Raw genomic sequence first — 19,974 nt, 5'->3', positions numbered from 1 at the left:
AGACTTATTCAAATATCCAACTACAGTTTAAATCCATGTAGCCTCATACATTTTAAAAAGCACTGTTTAGTTACTTTCACTCATTTATAGGATCAGCTAAACACTAAACCTATCAGTACCTTTTATTAAAAGAACAACATAGCATTGAAACTATTGACCACACACACTATAAACAGGCTTTGGAATTATATATTTAACACAAATGAAATGAAATGAAATAGCTGAGTGAAATTGAAGGATTTGAAAATGTTCTAAATTGAAAAATAAAAAGGAACAGTTGAAATGCACACCGGTAGGGTTAGTTACAGCACTTCAATATGAAGTTCACTTTAAAGGTGACCAACCCTTCACTTTACTTGTTAATAAAAACAAGACTGAAATGACAAAAATATATTCCTAGTCAGTACTCCATCATTTCATCTATTATAGCTTCAGCAAAATTGTTGTCAATTTCACCCATTACGACCAGGAACGCATCTGTGTCATTTTCAGATTTCCTTTGGCTATTTTTGAAAAATCGTGAAAATTTGAGCAAATCTTTGAATGTATATATTTTTTAGAACGAACATTTTTGACTCGAGTCTTTGCTTCTGGGGGATTCTACAAATGTCTTCTAAATCCTAAATTTCAAACTTTTTCATGGACCCCCAAAATTATATGAATTGGGCCACAAAAATATTGTGTTCCAGAGACCCCCAGAAGCAAAGATTTGAGTTAAAATTGTATATATATATATATATATATATATATATATATATATTCAAAGATTTGCACACATTTTCATGACTTTTTTTCAAAAATAGTAGATCTACAAGCTCATATGAGCTTGTGTATATCTGCTATTTTTGAATAGCCAAAATAATCTAAAGTGACACAGATACGTTCCCGGTCTTAATGGGTTAAAAGATATATATTGTTAGAACAATTCATGAAATGTATACCATGTACTTAAACAAACAAACTAACTGTTCAAATCATGTAAAGCATGATTTGAACTCTCTTCCACTCTCTGCAGTTCACGGGTTACGGCCCATGTGTGTCAGGCTGTAAGCGGAGAAATGTAGGCTATTTCATGATTGTGATAATAATCATATTTCATACCTTATTGTTGTTGAAAGGTGAAAGACGGAACATTCATCACATCTGCAGCCAACTCCCAAGAAAACTGCAGGTCTGCTAAACCTTTTATTTCATAATTTCTCCTGCACTGCAATTGTATTCTCAAATCATAATTTTGTACTTCTTATATTATCTTTTATTATATTCAAACTTTATTAATGTGTTTACTTGCACTCCCTTAATGCTCTGTGTCTTAATGTCTTTAAAGGGATAGTTCACCCAAAACTAACTTTTTTTAATTTTTTGTCGCATTCCTAAACCAATAATTTGGCTGACGGACCAGTAGACAGCGGTTCCGGTAGGAGACACAAAGGAGACTCTTTGTGTCTCCTACCGGAACCGCTGCCAACCCTAACCCCGATCAAAGTATTGTCTTAGGAATGCGACAAAAACAAAAAACTCCATGGGGTGACTAATCGATAGAAAACAAGTCATTTTGGGTGTGAACTATACGTTTAATGCTTAATGCTTTATGTAAAGCACTTTGAATTGCCTTGTTGTTGAAAGGTGCTACATGTCTACAAACAAACTTGCGCTGGACTTGCCTTGCTGTGAAAAGTGATACACAACGTATTATAGCAGTGGTTTTCAACCTTTTTCATGCCAAGGAAACCCCTAAATTGATATACATTTGGCCGCGGACCCCCATTTGAAAATGTTTTGTGCCAGGGACCCCCAGAAGCAAAGATATCAGTTAATTTCCGCTTAAAAAATATATATAAATATTCAAAGATGTGCACACTTTTTCAAGGTTTTAAAAAAAAATAGCAGATCTACAAGCTCATAGTGCGGCACTCGCGCTATGAGTTTGTATATCTGCTATTTTTGAATAGCCCAAAAGCTAAGTGGTTAAAAAATGATTGTGACGCTATGTTAACCAATTTCGCTGGGGACGACCCCCTGGTACTCTCCCTCAAGGACCACTGGTGGTCCCCGGACCACCGGTTGAAAACCACTGGACTAAGTGACACCATAAATGACTACCCCCCCCCCCCCCCCCCTCCATTCATCCAGTCCTCTAGGGCAGTGGTTCTCAAACTTTTTCATGTCAAGGACCCCCAAATTGACACTTATTAGCCCGCGGACCCCCATTTGAAAAGATAAACCAGGGACCCCAATAAGAGAAGATTTATACGGCTTTCTAGCAGTGATTCTCAACCATTTTAATGTCAAGGACCCCCAGTTTGACATGTATTAGGCTACGGACCCCCATTTAATGGCATTTATACCTCTGGGACCCGAATTTATATTACAAAATCAATGTTAATTTAACTCTGAGAGTGTACAAATGGAACCAAATGGACCCGTTAGGGTCCATTTGGTTCCATTTGTACACTCTCAGAGTTACAGAACCATAAGGATCCATTTGGTTCCTATCCATCATTTAGCTGGGGACCCCCTGGAACCGCCTCAAGTACCCCTGGGGGTCCCCGGACCCCACTTTGAGAACCAATGCTCTAGGGCTGCTGCTGGTACTGTCCCTCCGTGGCGGTGTTGAAGTCGTCCAGGACGCTCTGGATGTAGTCGAAGGTGGGCCTGTCGTCCGGCTTGTCCTTCCAGCACGTGGTCATGACCTCGTACAGCTCGGCCGGACAGCTCTCCGGCTTGGGCATGCGGTAGCCGCGCTGCACCGACGCCATCACCTCCCCGTTACTCATACCTATAGTGGGCAGTGGTGGAAAAAATGGTGCTCAAACGTTTTACTTAAAGTAAAAGTATCAATACTGCAATGTAGAAATACTCTCATAAATGCTCATAAATGCATTATCATGCATCATAATAAGTGCATTATGATGCATTATAAAAGTGATTATAATGCATTATATAAAGTGGTACAGCGTATTCTTCAACAGCATAGACACAAGTATCTTTTGCAAAAACTAGTTCACCGGAAGTTGTGGTTTAAACGGTACAGAGCATGTGGCCATAAATTCATGCACATCAATGAGAATAGAAAGTCATAGTACTTCCTTTCTACATACAGTCTTCCACACAGAGCAGCTTGCCGTTGAGAATGTCTGCTTTTTAGGTATAGTGGGACTCCTCTTCTGCATAGCAGCTTCAGGTATGATGAACTCCTATCTATATATTTATTTATATTCAGAATATATATTTGGTTGTAACTTGTTAACGTTGTTGTTGAAACCTACTATAATTGAAGTGTGTAGACATAACCATGAGGCCAGTGATGGAAAACGTATTCAAATGTTTTACTTAAGTACAAGTATCAATACTGCGATTCTGTTACGAGTAAAAGTCCGGAATTCAAAATGTACTTGAGTAAAAGTACAAAGGTATTGGCATCAAAATGTACTTAAAGTACCAAAAAGTAAAAGTAGTCATTGTGCTGAATGTCCCATTTCAAGTTTTCAAATGTATAAAAATCTTTCATAAATGCGACGCATTGTGAGCTTGTAGATCGGTTATTTTCCAACGGCCGAAATGTATATAGGGCTGAAGTGGTTAATGTATGTTTTGTAATAATAAACCAAATCTACAAAGTTACTAGTAATTAAAGTTTTCAAATAATTGTATATGTATGCATACATTTAATGTATACACAGTGGTGGACAGTAACAGAGTAAATTTACTTGAGTACTGTACTTAAGTACAGATTTTGAGTATTTGTACTTTACTTGAGTATTCGTTTTCCTTTATACTTTTTACTTTCACTCAAGTACATTTCCAAGCAAATATTTAACTTTTACTCAAGTACATGTATAGGAAGTTACTTTTAGGTTGGCTGTTATTTTTTTATTTTTTTTATTCCTTCTTCCCTAAAATGCAATTGGCCACACGCTGTGTTCCTCAAAGAAGGAAACCTATCACAGTACACACTCTGCACTGTGGGATCAACATCATGGGTATTCAACAGTGGGTCCGTGACCCCTAGGCGGTCCTCAGAGTCACTGCAGGGGGGCCACCCATTTTTCTTTTCTGATACTTTTTTTGTTTTGTTTGAAATGTTTGAAAATATGCATGAATCCAACATACTATATTAGCAAATATCAATTGTAAGAAAGACTACCAAACTACCCCCAACCCCCACTGTGTGAAGGACAGTAGCAATTTAAGCAACAGATAAGTTAAACAATATAGACCCAGTCTAGTAAAAGTGTACATACTTCATATAATTACAAATATATGAATGATAATGGTTCACAGATAAGCCCTAATAAAAAGCCTGTCAACAGAACCTACTGTAGCAAGTTCACACTTTTGAGTGTTACTTGCATAATGTCCTATAATGTAAACCAAATGTTGCATAGCGAATGCTGACAACTTGGACTAAATTTGCTATTTTCGTGCCTTTTATACTCTGGTTTTAACAAGAAACATGGAGACTGCTATGCTCAACCAAAACGTTTTCAGAATGAGAATACAAAGTGACCTAAGATACGTTGCATTGAATGAGAGCAAGGTGGAGAGCAACTGTGGTTCAGCAAGACCCATATTTAAAGAAGAGAAGGGAAATTTCTCCTATGAAAGCAAACAGGCAGGTGCTCAAACACTGGTTGGGTCCTATGTGTGCACCTGATGGAGGCACTGCATGATACACAGGTTACAGGTTAAACTGCATGCTACACAGGTTACAGGTTAAACTGCATGCTACACAGGTCACAGGTTAAACTGCATGCTACACAGGTCACAGGTTAAACTGCATGCTACACAGGTTACATGTTAAACTGCATGCTACACAGGTTACATGTTAAACTGCATGCTACACAGGTCACAGGTTAAACTGCATGCTACACAGGTCACAGGTTAAACTGCATGCTACACAGGTTACAGGTTAAACTGCATGCTACACAGGTTACAGGTTAAATAAACTGCATGCTACACAGGGACTACTAGGGAGTCACTCGTAACGTTGCAAAAGAAATTAGTGCTGAATTGTCAGATGTAATGAAAGCTGTGAAGAACACACCCTGTTCTACTTCACCATTCTGAGGTTCGATGAATGGATTTTCCCACACATGTTGAAGTCATGTGTCTAGTCGGGAGTTTTTACTTCTCCAAAACTGCGCAGAGCTTGCTGACAATTTCAATAACGATGTCTGGGTTGTGAGCCAGTTCTATGTAAGGCCACAATGCACGCGCCATTCACGTTTCTGTATGACAGAATGGAACGAGTCTGATCAGTCTGAACTGAGTCTGATCAGCAGCTGAATCAGCCTGGAATAATTGTGCTTAATCATGTCTGTAAGTGCATAGAGATTTTCCCGTAGTTTGAAATGAGACTCTACGGTCTATTTACAGTAACAGTACATAGTGAGTAACCTGACGCTACCAGATCCAAGAAGCTTGCTCCACACATTTGTTTCACCAAGAAGCTAATACCGCCCCATCTGGCAGGGTCAGGTTACATAGTGAGTGCCAAGAGAGCACAATAGACTTGCATTTTAGACTACGTTTGCTGTTCAACTTTCTCCTTAATTCTCATTCTCCACCTTTTTGGTTACGATATAACAGGGACTGTTAACAGCGCCACACACTGTTGATAGAGAAGAATTTTGAGAATTTGAGGTGAAGATGCATCGTTGTAAAAAGTTTGCAGTCATATTCCTACTCCTGGCGTCGAGCTCTCTGTCTGCTCTGATCTTTCTGCTGCGTGACAACAACATTCTTCAGGTGAGAACTTGATGTTGAGTGAAATTATTTCATGGCATTTCATTTCTAAACACCAACAATCAAAAAAAGCCTGTATAACTCAATGCATTCCTTCCTTTCCCCTTTTAACTTCAGAATTTAAACTTATATTTCTATTGTCGTTCTTGCTAATATTTGTTAATCTCCTCTCCTCAAAGCCTCAGATTACCCAACAGATCACACTTAAAATCAAGAGCACCATCCTCCCTGAAGGTTCTCCTCCTCAACACCACAATCTCAGCCTCTGGAGCTGCCAGGGACAGAAGCTGTCTCCTGAGGATGCTCTGGAGGAACACTCCCTCCTAGACTCCATAGACTGGCCTGAACATCCACACTTTCCTACAGGCGTGAACTTCAACTTCAATCAGACCAGTGACCCCGCACACAGCCACTTCACTATCCTCCCAGCAGAGGGAGGTAGAGAGCGGCACGTAGGGGGGCATCTGCAGGCTCTCATCCAAATGCACGACTTCCAGGGACGGCCCAAACGCTACGGGGGAGACGTCTTGCTCGCTCGGCTGCACGAGCCGACCCTCGGAGCGGGCGTGGCGGGGCAGGTGGTGGACCACCTGAACGGCTCCTACTCTGCCGTGTTGCCCTTGCTCTGGGAGGGCCGTGCGCAGGTGGAGGTGACACTGGTTCATCCCAGCGAAGCCGTCACTGTGCTGCGCAGACTGACCAGGGAGCAGCCAGACAGAATATTCTTCCAGAGCGAGTACCGCTCAGGCTCTCTTTCTGAAACCACAGTTTGTAATGTTTGTCTGCCACCAAGCCAGCAGCAGCCACTTTGCAATCATACAGACCTCCACACGGGGGAGCCCTGGTACTGCTACAAGCCTAAACAGCTGAACTGTGACAAACGCATCACCCACGTCAAGGGAGGCTTCAACCAAAACATCAGATCTGATGAACAGACACTCTTTCAGAAGTAAGCAAGGGGGGAAACTGATTCCTTGTTCACTTGGTCATTTTTCTTCTTGTTTTGCTCAATACTAAAGGAATATTGTGTCTATTTCTCCACAGTCTGATCAACATGAAAGTCCCAGTTAAAGCTTCAGGGTCTGACAGTGTCAGGGTGTTGCCTAAGGAAAAAGGTGAAAGATGAAACTAGCTATTAAAGGGGTTCGTCGGGGGTCATTTTAACATCCTTTTAAGTTCAATATTTAGATATTTCATATTTATTTGATCCGACATGCCCCCATTCTATATAAGTCCATTGAACTTTAAACTCCATTTTAACCATTTTAAAACTGAAAACACACGTCCCTGGTTCTGGTGGCTGATATTGTCAATTCAATGAATTAGTCTCATTTTCCCCCCTTTTTTGCAAAAACAAAAAAACACACATTAGAAGGACAATATCAACCACCAGAACCAGGGACGTGTGTTTACAATCAGTTTAACATGGTTACAATAGAATTTCATCTGACTTCTATAGGACGGTAGCATGTCTGAATATCAAATGTCTAAAAATATAAAAATCAAGAAAAAAAACTGTGTGGGGTGCACAAAAACTAGAGTAGACGTTAAAAGGTTTAGGATAGGAAGCTTAGGATCTTTAGAAGCTGCAGTCAAACCCACCTTTTTAGAGGGTTTTTAGAAAGTGTCCATGATACAACAACAGCCACGCTGTGTGATGTTTTCTAAATGAATGTTTTACTTGTTGTTCACATAAACGACCCAGAGGTGAAGAACTGCAGCGTGACGCCCTCTGGACCCCCCTCTGGACCCCCCTCTGGACCCCCCTCTGGACCCCCCTTTGGACCCCCCTCTGGATATTACTACCAGGGGGTGTGGCGAGCCCTCGGTGGCACCACAGTGCATCAGTTCAGCAATGCCTCTGCCATCACACAGTGCCTGAGGAACAAGGCCGTACACATGTATGGAGACTCCACCGCTAGACAGTGGTTCGAGTACCTCACTGCAGCGTTACCAGGTAACATGTACTGTACTGTAGGCCAGTGATTCTCAAAGATTTTAATTTCAAGGACCCCCCCCCCCAGTTTGATAAGCATTATAGGCCATGGACGCCCTTTTGATTCAATGTTTTAACTCCGTGACCCCCCATTCTACATTGAGGGTGTTCATTTATCTCAGGGTGTTACAGACCCATTTTTGGCACCCCCTGGTCCATACCCCGGACCTCTTGAATTTAGCTCCTTCAGCTCCATAGCTCCATCAAAACTATCTTTCTGTCAAAAGAATGGTTCTAACCTGCTCCACAGAAAACACAAGCATATACTAGTGTAGAGATGGAGAAATTACTTCAATTAACTTTTCTTGACCAGCAACTACCAGTTAGGACTGCTGCACAGTATTACTCCATCTTCTGCCCACAGTCTGAAAATCCACTAGCACATGGTTTCATGTCAATTATGCAATAAGTCATAGACTCTATTTTTTTTTGAAAAACAGATTCATAGTGGTTATATTTGAACATATTTAAAAATGACTCATTTCATACATATTTTGTAGTGTAATGATTTCAAGTGAACTTAAGTGACATTAAACTACTCCTTATTTGTCTGGGGACCATCCAGTCAAGGACCCCTGGTGGGTGGGCATCCAAGCACCACCCTAGCACTCCTAATTTATTATTTTTGTGAGCACTTCACCTGTTTAGATATTCACATTATGTTACTTACAGTAGATCATATGCCATGTGCTTGAGCAGACAGATGCTGATGTCTACCTGCTAGCCTACACACATGCTTGTTTTAGTAGCACTCACTCACACACTTGTTGTAGGATTCATGACGCCTACTCTGATTTTACACTGTATTAGTATGTCTCTCTGGATAAGAGCCTCCACTACTGTGTGAAACGTGTAGATCTCTCTGTTCCAGACCTCAAGGAGATGGACCTGCACAGCTTAAAGCAAGTCGGACCGCTCATGGCGGTGGACACCGGCCATAACATCCTGGTGAAGTACCGCTGCCACGCGCCCCCGATCCGCTTCGCCGCCGTTCCCACCAGCGAGCTGCGCTACGTGGCCAACGAGCTGGACGGCCTGGCCGGGGGTCCCGACACCGTGGTGGTCCTCAGCGTCTGGTCCCACTTTGGCACGTTCCCCGTCGAGGTCTACATCCGCCGGCTGCGGGGTATCCGCGGGTCCGTGGTGCGCCTCCTGGACAGGGCTCCCGGGACCCTCGTGGTCGTCCGCACGCCGAACCTCAAAGCTCTGGACCTCTACGAGACCCTGACCAACAGTGACTGGTACTCGTGGCAGCAGAACAGGGTGCTCAGGGCCATGTTCAAGGGCCTGAGTGTTGTTCTGGTGGACGCCTGGGAGATGACGCTGGCACACGACCTGCCTCATCATCTGCATCCACAGCCCCCCATTATCAAAAATATGATCCATGTTCTCTTGTCAAACATCTGCCCACAGACACAGAGGTGACCCACTAGGCTTGTGTGATAATGTAATACAAATCTAATCATGTGGCTATCAGGATCCACATAGGAACGCTGTGGCTCCAGTGTGGATCTCAGACTTCATGTGGTTCAGCCTGTGACGGCATTCATGTGATGTTAGGATCGTGATGAGTGTGTAAGTACGGGCACATCACATCCATACTCCATTCACTGCACTTGCTTATATATATATATGTGTATAATATATGTGATTTAGTGTCATTCGAATGTCCTTTTTGTTCAGCCTTTTGATCGGCTCCTGTCATGTGTGGTGAGGAGGGCTCATATGACAGGAGTACCTCCATATTCCCTTCGTCCACAAAGTAATCGTGTATTCCGATTCTTCCCCGTTTTCCCCTTTTGCCCACTCGAAAATCCTTTGTGCCCCTTCCTCCCCTTCGTGTGTTCAGTAATCATGTGTTTGATCAAGTGTGTGTGGTGAATATAGGCCTACTCGTGCAAAAGCCACATTTGAATACATTTTGCATTACATTCTAACTTGTGAAAGGGTATTGGGCATACCCCCACCTACTCATTTGAATTTGAATTATTCTGATGGTTTAATATGCCTTTGTGTGTTGTGAATGTTCACTGTGTGGTGAGTTCGCTCAAGCCACATTGTGTCTGTTTTTGCATTAAACTTGGTGAATTAATTCTAAACTGTGACAGGTGTATTTGGATACCCCCACGTTCTAATTTGAATTGTTTTTTCATTATTATGCCACTCTGGCTTTGCATTGTTTTCTTAACTTGTGAATGTTCAGTCTCTCTCGTTTTAGCCCCTCCTGGAGAACTTCTAGGGGGAAGTTTTCATTTAGATTTTTTTGTACATTTTGTCATTTTTGCAATTATTTTCTATTTGTTTTTGTTGTCCAAAGATTGGAGTAAAAAAAAATCGCTTTAAAAATATATTTATATTCAAAGATTTGCACAAATGTTCAATATTTTTCAAAAGAAATCTGCAGATCTACAAGCTAGTAGCAGCTCGTAGCGCGGCACTCAGTGCTTGTAGATCTGTTATTTTTGAATAGCCAAAGAAATCTTAAAATGACACAGATGCGTTCCTTCCTGGTCTTATAAACACAACAGGTCTCAGAGAGAAAAACTAGCAGCATTTGTGCAGTACACATGTTTGACCAGCAGAGGGCAGTCCACAACTGTGTAATGCTTTATCATAGCACTTTTAAGTTACTACAAGTTGAGCAGACATACAGTACTGCATGGCAGCACTATAATAAGCAGGAAGATGTGATGATATAAAAAAACATAATAAAGTACAGTTAATCATTAATCACCTGGGTAAGGGATCTTCCCGTAGGTGACGATCTCATAGATCAGCACGCCAAACGACCACATGTCTGACTTGATGGTGAACGAGCCGTAGTTGATGGCCTCTGGGGCGGTCCACTTGATGGGAAACTTGGCTCCTGTCAAACACACACGCACACACACACGCGCACACACACACACACACACACACACACACACACACACACACACACACACACACACACACACACACACACACACACACACAGACACACAACGTGAGATTTCTCATTGCTGATAAAATGAGGTGAAAGAGGTTAGGGAATTTTGCGCTCTAAACTCAAGGCTCACTATAGGCTGAAAACAGGTGCGAGAGGCCAGTATGAAAGTCCATAAACAACAAAAAGGCTCGCACACTGAAAAATGAAAACTCAGGCTCTTTATAGATGCAAAAAACAGTCCTTTACTTCAGGGTTTCTCAAAGTGGGTGCCCTGGCACGCTGGGGTGCCGTGACGCATGTCCAGGGGTGCCGTGGAGTACTTTGATCATATTTGACTTTGTAAAACGTTGCACTGTACTTGGTGCATTCTTTTTCAGTCTACACCAAATCTCTTCGCCAAAAATAGCAGATCTACAAGCTCACAACGCGTCACGTTCCCCATTCTGAGGTTTCCCATCAGAATGGGGATTCTGGGGTTAAACGTCAAGTATAAAGTTATTTTCAATCTGTCCTATAATGGAAACAGACGTTCTGGTTTTCCTCGTGACTTAAGCTACTGTATCTTAGGGAGAAAGATTTACATATTTACGTACCGTAATATAACATACATGTAAAAGGTGCTATAAAGTCACAATATAATTCAGGGGTGCCGTGGATGAAAAAGTTGTTTACAGGGGTGCCCTATGCCAAATATGTTTGAGAACCACTGCTTTACTTACAAAAGTGTAAAAAGTGACATGGTGAAATAAAGTGACACGTTTCGGTCCTCAGACCATCATCAACATTCACCGTTTGCACTTTTGAAAGTAAAGGACTATTTCTTGCATCTAAAAAGCCTCAGTTTTCATCTTTCAGTGTGCGAGCCTTTTTGCTGTTTATGATAAAACGAGGTGACAATATTGAGGCACGGAAGCTTTGCTGTTTTAACCGCTTATATTTGATACTCCATCGTACGATCGTGCTGCAAAATAGCCGATCTACAAGCCCACCACAGCAGTTTGTGAGCTTATAATTGATACTGGCGACTGGTCAACTCACACAGTAGTACACATACAGTGACATGAATCTTGACCTCAATTTGTCCTGCACAAGGAAATGACACTCTTGGATTGTCATTTATCACAGAGGACCCAGTTTCCTAAGTGGGTCCCCTTGATAATAGTAAAAATGACCTTTTCCATGGAATTAACATGATGACAGATCCATCCCGCCGGGAAAGCCTGTGAAAAGGTCCTTCTGATTCATTCCCTCTATGTTCCTGTGTTTCATGAAGCCATGAAGTCACAGAGAAAGACAGGATAAGACCTAGTCATCATGGGAATAAACCCATGGAAACAGCTCATAACAATGAATGAGCTATTACAGGAATAGACAGACACATACTGTACGTACACACACGCACACACACAGTTTTATTTAACCCATTGAGACCGGGAAATAATCGGTGTCATTTTTAGATTTCTTTGGCTATTAGAAAATAGCAGATACACAAGCTTTTAGCGCGGCACCGAGTGCTGCGCTACAAGCTTGTAGATCTGCTACAAGCTGCTAGATTTTTGAAGAATCTTTGACATTTGGGCAAATCTTTGAATATATATGTCTTTGCTTCTGGGGATTCTACAAATGTCTTCTAAATCAGTTTTCTGAAAAAATTATGTTGCTTTAATATCAGTGGTTCTCAAACTTTTTCACATCAAGGACCCCCAAAATTATATGTATTTGCCCGCCGACCCCCATCTCAAAATATTTTGTTCCAGGGACCCCCAGAAGCAATGATTTGAGTTAAAAATGTTCGCTTTAAACATTTTTCAAAAGATTTTTCAAAAATAGCAGATCTACAAGCTCATGCTATGAGCTTGTAGATCTGCTACTTTTGAATATTAGCCAAAGTATACAATATGGATTAAGTGGTTACACAGATGTGTTCCCGGTTTCAATGGGTTAAAGAGGGACAGATTTGTCATCTAGGTAATTCCACACATGCTCTCACACACTAGCAATCTGTCTCTCTCTCCATCTCTCTCTCTCTCTCACACTCACTCACTCACTCACACACACACACACACACACACACACACACACACACACACACACACACACACACACACACACACACACACACACACACACACACACACACACACACACACACACACACTCACACACACACACGCGTACCCTCTCTGGCGGTGTACTGGTCATCCTCTATGACCCTGGCCAGTCCGAAGTCGGCTATCTTACACAGGAGGCTGTCGGACACCAGAACGTTGGCTGTTCTCAGGTCTCTGTGGATGTAGTTCTTCCTCTCTATGTACGCCATGCCCTCTGCTATCTGAGACAATACACATAGACTTATTTATTAGGGGTGTGCCGATTAATAATTCATTTCACGATACGATACACAATATGGTACTTTTTTATTTTGAAAATATATGGGGGGGAAGTGTGTGTGTGTGTGTGTGTGTGTGTGTGTGTGTGTGTGTGTGTGTGTGTGTGTGTGTGTGTGTGTGTGTGTGTGCGCGCGTGTAGATCTGTGTATTTACATAGGTGATTGGTCAGCTTCCGTATAACCCTTATGGGTGATACGGCAGCTGACCTATCAGTGAAGCCATCCGTGTTGATTTCGTCGACTAAAACTATACCGAAAAATGTTCGTCGACTACGTTTTTTCACTGACGAAAACTAAATAAAAACTACATAAAAACTAAGCTACGATGACTGAAACTAAGACTAAATATACTGACAATTTCGTCAACAAATAAAAACTAGACTTAGTGAGGGACTAGTGGAGAGGAGATGCAGTAGAACTAAAAGACAAGTCATTTTATGGGTGTTGCGCTCTGAAAATAGCAGATCTACAAGCTCACAACGCGTTGTGAGCTTGTAGATCGGCCATATTCTAGCATGCAACCAAGTGTAAAATCAGCCATTACGAAGCCATCAAGGCACCGCCAAAAATACATTTTAGTCGACAAAAATCAACTGTAGATTTAGTCGACTAAACTAGACAAAAACTAAAACATTTCAGATGACTAAAATATGTCGATATGAATTTTATTCAAAAGACTATGACTGAAACTAAATCAAAATTTGCTGTCAAAAAGCCATCATGTTCCCTACGGTCATACAACAGCTTGCCCAATCGAGGGCCGTGTACACAGCAGAAAGCATTTTGAGCTGCCAGCACCTTTCTGCATTGCATGCATTTCTAATGGTAAATACGTGATAGGAGCTCTGATCCCCCCCAGTGCTGCACCTTGAGTTTCAGCGCTCAATCTCTCTGTGGGACTACAGTATCTCGTCGTTTACTGGGACAGTTTTTCCCAAGGTGGTGAAAGATTGGAAATGAAAGAAGAAGAAAAAAAAAACCTTTCTAAGAATACATCCTCTTTCACCCTCTACAATAGGAAGTGCAACTTACAACATCTGCCAATCTTGTAAAGACATTTTATTATTATTTACAAAGTAATTCAATTTTTGGCATTTATTTATGCTTTTAGGCTATTTCAGATAGTTCAGTGTAGAGAGACAGGAAACCAAGGGCAAAGAGAGAGAGAGAGAGAGAGCGAGGAGAGACATGCATTTAGGATTAATCAAATAATCCAAAAATATAATCGACGGAGGAAGCGATTATGAAAATAGTCATTTGCAGCCGTTTCCACGTTCCACCATCCGAGCTGCAAAGGGAACTGAACCTGCAAAGCCGCCCTTTAAAACCTCAAGAACCATATTATACATGAAACTGAACCATTAAGTGCTAAGTGTGTTAGTTTTAGTTAACTGTTCCTCTTTCTGCCTTGACCACTGGAAAAAGTGACGCCACCGTCTTCTTCTTACACAACACCCATGTCAAGAAGAAAGAGGCTACCTTAGTGAAGCAACAAGCGCTGTGAACCAAGTGCCAGTCAGTGTGGAAATTACCTGGGCTGAGAAATCGATGAGCTTGGGTAATTGCACTTTGCATCCTATCTCGCTCTTTAAGAAGTCCAGGAGGCTTCCTAGAACATGGAGAGACAGTGGAAGAGGAGTAAATGTATTTGTATTAAAACTACTTTAGTTCCCCAGAGCTCTATACTAGCCCCCCTCCTTTTCCCCCTTTACACTATCATCTTTGCTGAAAATAGCCGATCTACAAGCTCACAACGCATCGCAATGCGATGCGTTGTGAGCTTGTCGATCGGCTATTTTCACAGAACGTTTGGCCGTTCTGTGAAAAGAGCAGATACTTCCAAGTTTTATTCATTTTCATTGCTGCAGTAACACTGTATTCACACTGATATGAGATTAGTTTGAGTTAAATAGGCCTTTTAAACATTTTGTTTAAATGTTGTTGTATTTATGTCTCTGTATTGCCTGTATATATTTTGCATACTTTTTTCCCCTGCCTGTTGATCTTGTACGTGTATGTGAATCTCTTCACCATCTAATATAATTATAATAGTTATAATTAGTCACTGCAAATATTTGCTAGTATCTTGTGTGTGTGTGTGTGGTCCTCTCACCATTAGACATGTATTCCGTGATGATGTAGATGGGTTCTACCTTGGTGACCACGGCATAGAGACGGACCAGGCGTTCGTGCTGTAAAGTCTTCATCATGTTGGCCTCTTCTAGGAAGGCCTCGGCTGACATGGTGCCCACCTTCAGGGTCTTCACTGCTACCTTGGTGCTATTGTTATAGTACGCTGAGAGAGAGAGAGAGAGAGACAAGGCATTGTTATAGTAGGCTGGTAGAGAGAGAGAGAGAGAGAGAGAGCATTGTTATAGTAGTACTTAACCCACACTCCCCTTGATAGAGTCCTATCAATACCCTGAGGAAGACTTCATTATTACATTACTTCATTCTTACAAAAATCACAATTATTCGAGCTAGTCGCAATTCTTTCCATTAATCTGTATAAAAAGTTTGTTAGGAAAATCCATCATCCATCATTATCTCCCCATCGTCCACGCTCTGGCGTCTCTATTTTGGGCACATTTATTTATTATATGACAATTAATCGTCAGCCTAAATTGAATGATCGTCACAGCCCTATTTGTTCATGTCAAAACTTTGGTGTTCTTGCTTCCTTCACAGTTGTACTTTCGTCATGGTCAGCAAATCTCCAACACTGGTGTGAATCCACCCCCCCCCCCCCCAGACAAAACTGTTAGCCACAGCTTACAGTCAGAGTCCTGCGTCAATTATGCTCATGTAACGCAGGGTACTTTTGTACATCATTCTCCTCACGTCAGTAACCCAGGGTACTTTTGTACATCATTGTCATCATCCATATTTTTACTGTTCAAAATCAGTTTCAATTCAGTTCAGTTCTTTTTGTCTTCTTTTTTTTCAGATAAAGGACACATAACATAAGTAGTGAAGTACATTTCACAAAACGGCAATATTTTTCCTGCTGCTGTCCAAGAATCCGAAAAAGGTCTAGGGAGAAGCACTAGGCTTGTCGGGCCCTACCCTGGGGTCTTACATCTCTCTTCTCGTCTTTTTTACAAAGCACGCCTCATGGCCAACTAATACATGCTAAGGAAGACAAGACTACTGTATACTTTCACAGACAAAACATATTATTTTTCATGATCTGTGTATACGTAGGTACGTATTTCATCAAGAAATTGACTCGTGTTTCTCAAAGGAGCGTGTACAGTCGAACGGTCAAACACTTGAAAATACATTATGCACTGCAAAACAACTTTGAACTTTCTTAATGCCGGGATGGCATACTATAGACCATATTCACACGGCGGCCATGTTGCTGTTAAGTCAATGAAGTGCCACCCCGGTTGCCACGGCAACGGGGTGGCACTTTCAATGTTAAATTCCAAAATGGCCCCGGGTGAATATGGTGTATTGCATTGCATTTTGGTGGTCTGTGGCCTACGGTCGATGCTCAAGAACCCATGCTCTGAAAGACACAGCCACAGCTAGAGGTTTTGATGCGCCCACTTGACGCCCAAAAAAAAACAAACAGTGGGTGCATTTCTTCACGTGAGCGTCTGACACTTTCTCACTAGCATTAAGTGGGTGCTATAACTAAGACACAGTCATTGCGCCAAAGAGGTTATCGAGGTTATAGTTTAGCATAAGCAATTAACCATGGTAACCCATAACTTCCTCTACAGCAGCAGCGTTTATACCCACTAAACAAACCTTAAGAGAGGAACTGAGAGGTGCTGAGAACAGCTGTGAAAGTCACGTTTAACAGGTCTAAAAACAAGTATGAGGAACAAAGACCAATTGGTTCGACTCTTGTTCAAGCATGAATGAACGCCGAACAAACACCAACTGTCGTGCTCCTCTCTGGGGAACGGTGCAGCAGAGGCTAAAAGACAACATGTAAAGCAGGGGTCTTCAACGTTTTCAGGCCAAGGACCCCCTAGCTGAGAGAGAGATGAAGCAGGGACCCCCTCTATATTGTATAAAATTGTGTTTCAGATAAACTTTTGCTGCTCTTTTTTCCCTTTACACCTATAACTCTTACCTAAAATAGCAGATCTACAAGCTCACAACGCCTCGCAGCGCGAGGCGTTGTGAGCTTGTAGATCTGCTATTTTTGGCTAAAGTTCTCCTCAGAAAAGGGATGCTAGGGTTCAAGTGGTTCATGTAAAAAGAAATAATCATATCACACAAAGATTTGGGGGACCCCCTGTAGTAACTCTGAGGACCCCCTAGGGGTCCCGGACCCCCTGTTGAAGACCCCTGATGTACAGTATACAGTCCAGTCTGCTGAATGGCATGGCCATAGCAGTACAAACACTGCATTATGTGTACCTGTGTAGGGCTGTCACCATTATGACATTTTACTTGACGAGGAATTGTCCCTCAAATAATAAATTACATTACAAAGGGCTTTGGACCGTCGGATAGCTGCGGGCTTACTGGCGAAAAAGACATCAAATCTATTTTTAGCACCATAGTAGCCGTCTGTCGGTGTTGGTGTCACCGTATGCAAATGAAAGGATCATTAGAATGTCTTTCTTCTTCTCCCTAAATGTAGCCGATGTTCATATGTTGATGAATTGAATGCCTAGGACCCCAATGGAAACAAGACCGCAAGGACTTTTTTGGTGTTATCTTTTTTAGAGAAAGGGTTTGACTACAAGACCACCATATAGGCCTACTTTACACACGTATAACTGTATCTCCTTTTTCTGTATTTTCTGCTCTGCGTTTCCTACTGCTGCACTCTGCCATTGACAACTGAATTTCCCCCCCGCCGGATCAAATAAAAGGTCTATCAATATGTATCACACAACAATTGTCATTCATTTAACCCATTAAGACCTGAAGCCGATTCTCCTAAATCCCAACAGTATGATAAACTTGATGATAAACTTGATAAACTTAATAATAAACTTTAACGTTTTATAAACTTAGAGTTTATCAAACAATTTTGATAAACTTAATGTTTCTATATCGGTGGTGCTCAATCTTTTTCATGTCAAGGACCCCCAAAATGATATGCATTTGGCCACGGACCCCCATCTCAAAATATACTGTTCCAGGGACCCCCCAGAAGCAAAGATTTGAGTTAAAAATGTTGTTTTAAAATAATATAATTATATTAATTTGCACACATTTTCTCGATTTTTCAAAAATAGCCAAAGTGTCCAACCATGGCTTCCTGTGGGCGTACAAAAGAATCAACTTGAAACCAGGAACACATTTCATGCTGACTCACAGCAAGGAGAGGAGAGGCCACCACAGTAAAGAGGGCAGAGGATTAGCCGTTAGCTCATTGTGCTGTCTGGATATTTGCAAAGCTGATTGAAACGTCCTGATATTCAGCTATATGGAAAACACAGATGCCAGCCATGAGCTCCACTGAGCCAATGGCAACAAAGGACGCAACGTGAGCGGACGGTGGACAGTGTTTCTGCCTCTCTGACACACCCATGTGTTACAGTAAATGCAAAACTCTGACCGCCATTATAGTTGTGACTCGTACACAGAACCCAGAGTGTTAACCACTTTCAACCTGCTATCCCTGTCATGTCATTATAGGCCATACATGGGCAACGTTCACTTGATCCGGCCCGCAGGTTAATATCGGATTAATGATATATTATTGATTTCAGCTGTTACAATTCCAAACATGCAAACATGACCCACTATAATTACTATAAATCTGTTTTATGTCCAATGTATGTGTAAGTGTAACGATTCAAAAATAGCAGAAAATAGAAGATCTACAAGCTCAAAACACGTCTTCAGCTTGTAGATCGGCTATAACCCTAACCCTGAAATAAAATGGCGAAAAAAAGTTAAAATACGGAGAGACAGTATGTGCTATGTGGCCCTCTGGAGTGAGTGTGGAAATATAGTGGCCCTCTCCAGCATCATCAAAGTTGCCCACCGCTGTTATAGGCCAATGTGGCAAATGTGACGCGTTGTGAACTTGCAGATTTGCTTTTGTTGCTCAGAGAGTGTAAAACTAGATAGATGGGGTCACTTATTGCTTTGTCACAGTTTGTCCTCGTCGTGTCACTAAATGTGATGAGTCTAAATGTTCCTACGTATCATGTCCAGAGAGAGAGAGAGAGAGAGAGAGAGAGAGAGAGAGAGAGAGAGAGAGAGAGAGAGAGAGAGAGAGAGAGAGAGAGAGAGAGAGAGAGAGAGAGAGAGAGAGAGAGAGAGAGAGAGAGAGAGAGAGAGAGAGAGAGAGAGAGAGAGAGAGAGAGAGAGAGAGAGAGAGACTGATACTGTGCTCTGAACTGGGCCTCGTATCAAGAGTTCAGGTTGTGTTGGGAGTGTGTACATCTACAACAACAGTCTGTCACCCGTCTCATTGTTAGCCGGTGGGATTAGCAGGAAAGGCTCAGCTTTGCAAATATACAAATGTGCCGACGAAACTGGACTTGTCTGCCTGTCTGTACCACTTCTACACTTCAATTCTCTCTCACACACACACATGCACACGCGTGCGCGTGTGTGCATGTGTGTGCATGTGTGTGTGTCATTGGCAGCAACACCCTGGCTTCAATGCAAATCTCCCGTCCTGTTTCCTCCATAGATGTATATCACAGATGTTAATGAGAGGCAGACAGACACATACATGCCCATAAGACAGGCTTGAACGGGTGCCAGTGAACAACAATCTACTGTATGGTTTCTTTAATAGCTTACTGATATGTAGAATAAATATTATATTAAATAAGCAAGGCTCATTCATGTGTTTTCAGTTCATGAATGACCCTTTAACCACATTAACCCTATAGCGTCCCTTTTGGGGGGTGGGGGGATTTACGCTTCACCGTTTTAGCGGTCCTTCAGCAGCCGTTGCTTCAAAATGTCTGCGCTTTT

At 41.9% G+C, this 19,974-nt stretch overlaps 2 protein-coding genes across 3 annotated transcripts in view; one reads left to right on the top strand and one right to left on the bottom strand.

Moving 5' to 3' along the window:
* Positions 1-2,535: 2,535 nt before the first annotated feature.
* The window catches only part of lyn (LYN proto-oncogene, Src family tyrosine kinase), a 33,935-nt gene continuing 16,496 nt past the window's right edge, over positions 2,536-19,974 (bottom strand). For both annotated transcript variants that reach the window (XM_084058619.1, XM_084058620.1), the window contains exons 9-13: positions 15,176-15,358; positions 14,595-14,671; positions 12,852-13,005; positions 10,479-10,610; positions 2,536-2,779 (exon numbers count right to left, since the gene is read on the bottom strand). In XM_084058619.1, the coding sequence (XP_083914745.1) occupies positions 2,577-2,779; positions 10,479-10,610; positions 12,852-13,005; positions 14,595-14,671; positions 15,176-15,358 (749 nt within the window). In that variant the 3' untranslated portion in view covers positions 2,536-2,576. The remainder of the gene's footprint in view (positions 2,780-10,478; positions 10,611-12,851; positions 13,006-14,594; positions 14,672-15,175; positions 15,359-19,974) is intronic.
* Positions 5,553-9,574, top strand: LOC311046357 (NXPE family member 3-like). Its single transcript, XM_084058610.1, has 5 exons — positions 5,553-5,751; positions 5,928-6,697; positions 6,793-6,863; positions 7,454-7,705; positions 8,616-9,574. The coding sequence occupies exons 1-5, from the start codon at positions 5,653-5,655 to the stop codon at positions 9,167-9,169; spliced, it is 1,746 nt and encodes a 581-aa protein (XP_083914736.1). The 5' UTR covers positions 5,553-5,652; the 3' UTR covers positions 9,170-9,574.

The sequence above is a fragment of the Gymnoscopelus microlampas genome, assembly GCF_963454915.1.
Source record: "Gymnoscopelus microlampas genome assembly, chromosome: 5".
Taxonomy (NCBI): Eukaryota; Metazoa; Chordata; class Actinopteri; order Myctophiformes; family Myctophidae; genus Gymnoscopelus; species Gymnoscopelus microlampas.
Note: the sequence above shows the minus strand (reverse complement) of the source record. Positions and strands in the feature narration are given on the sequence as shown.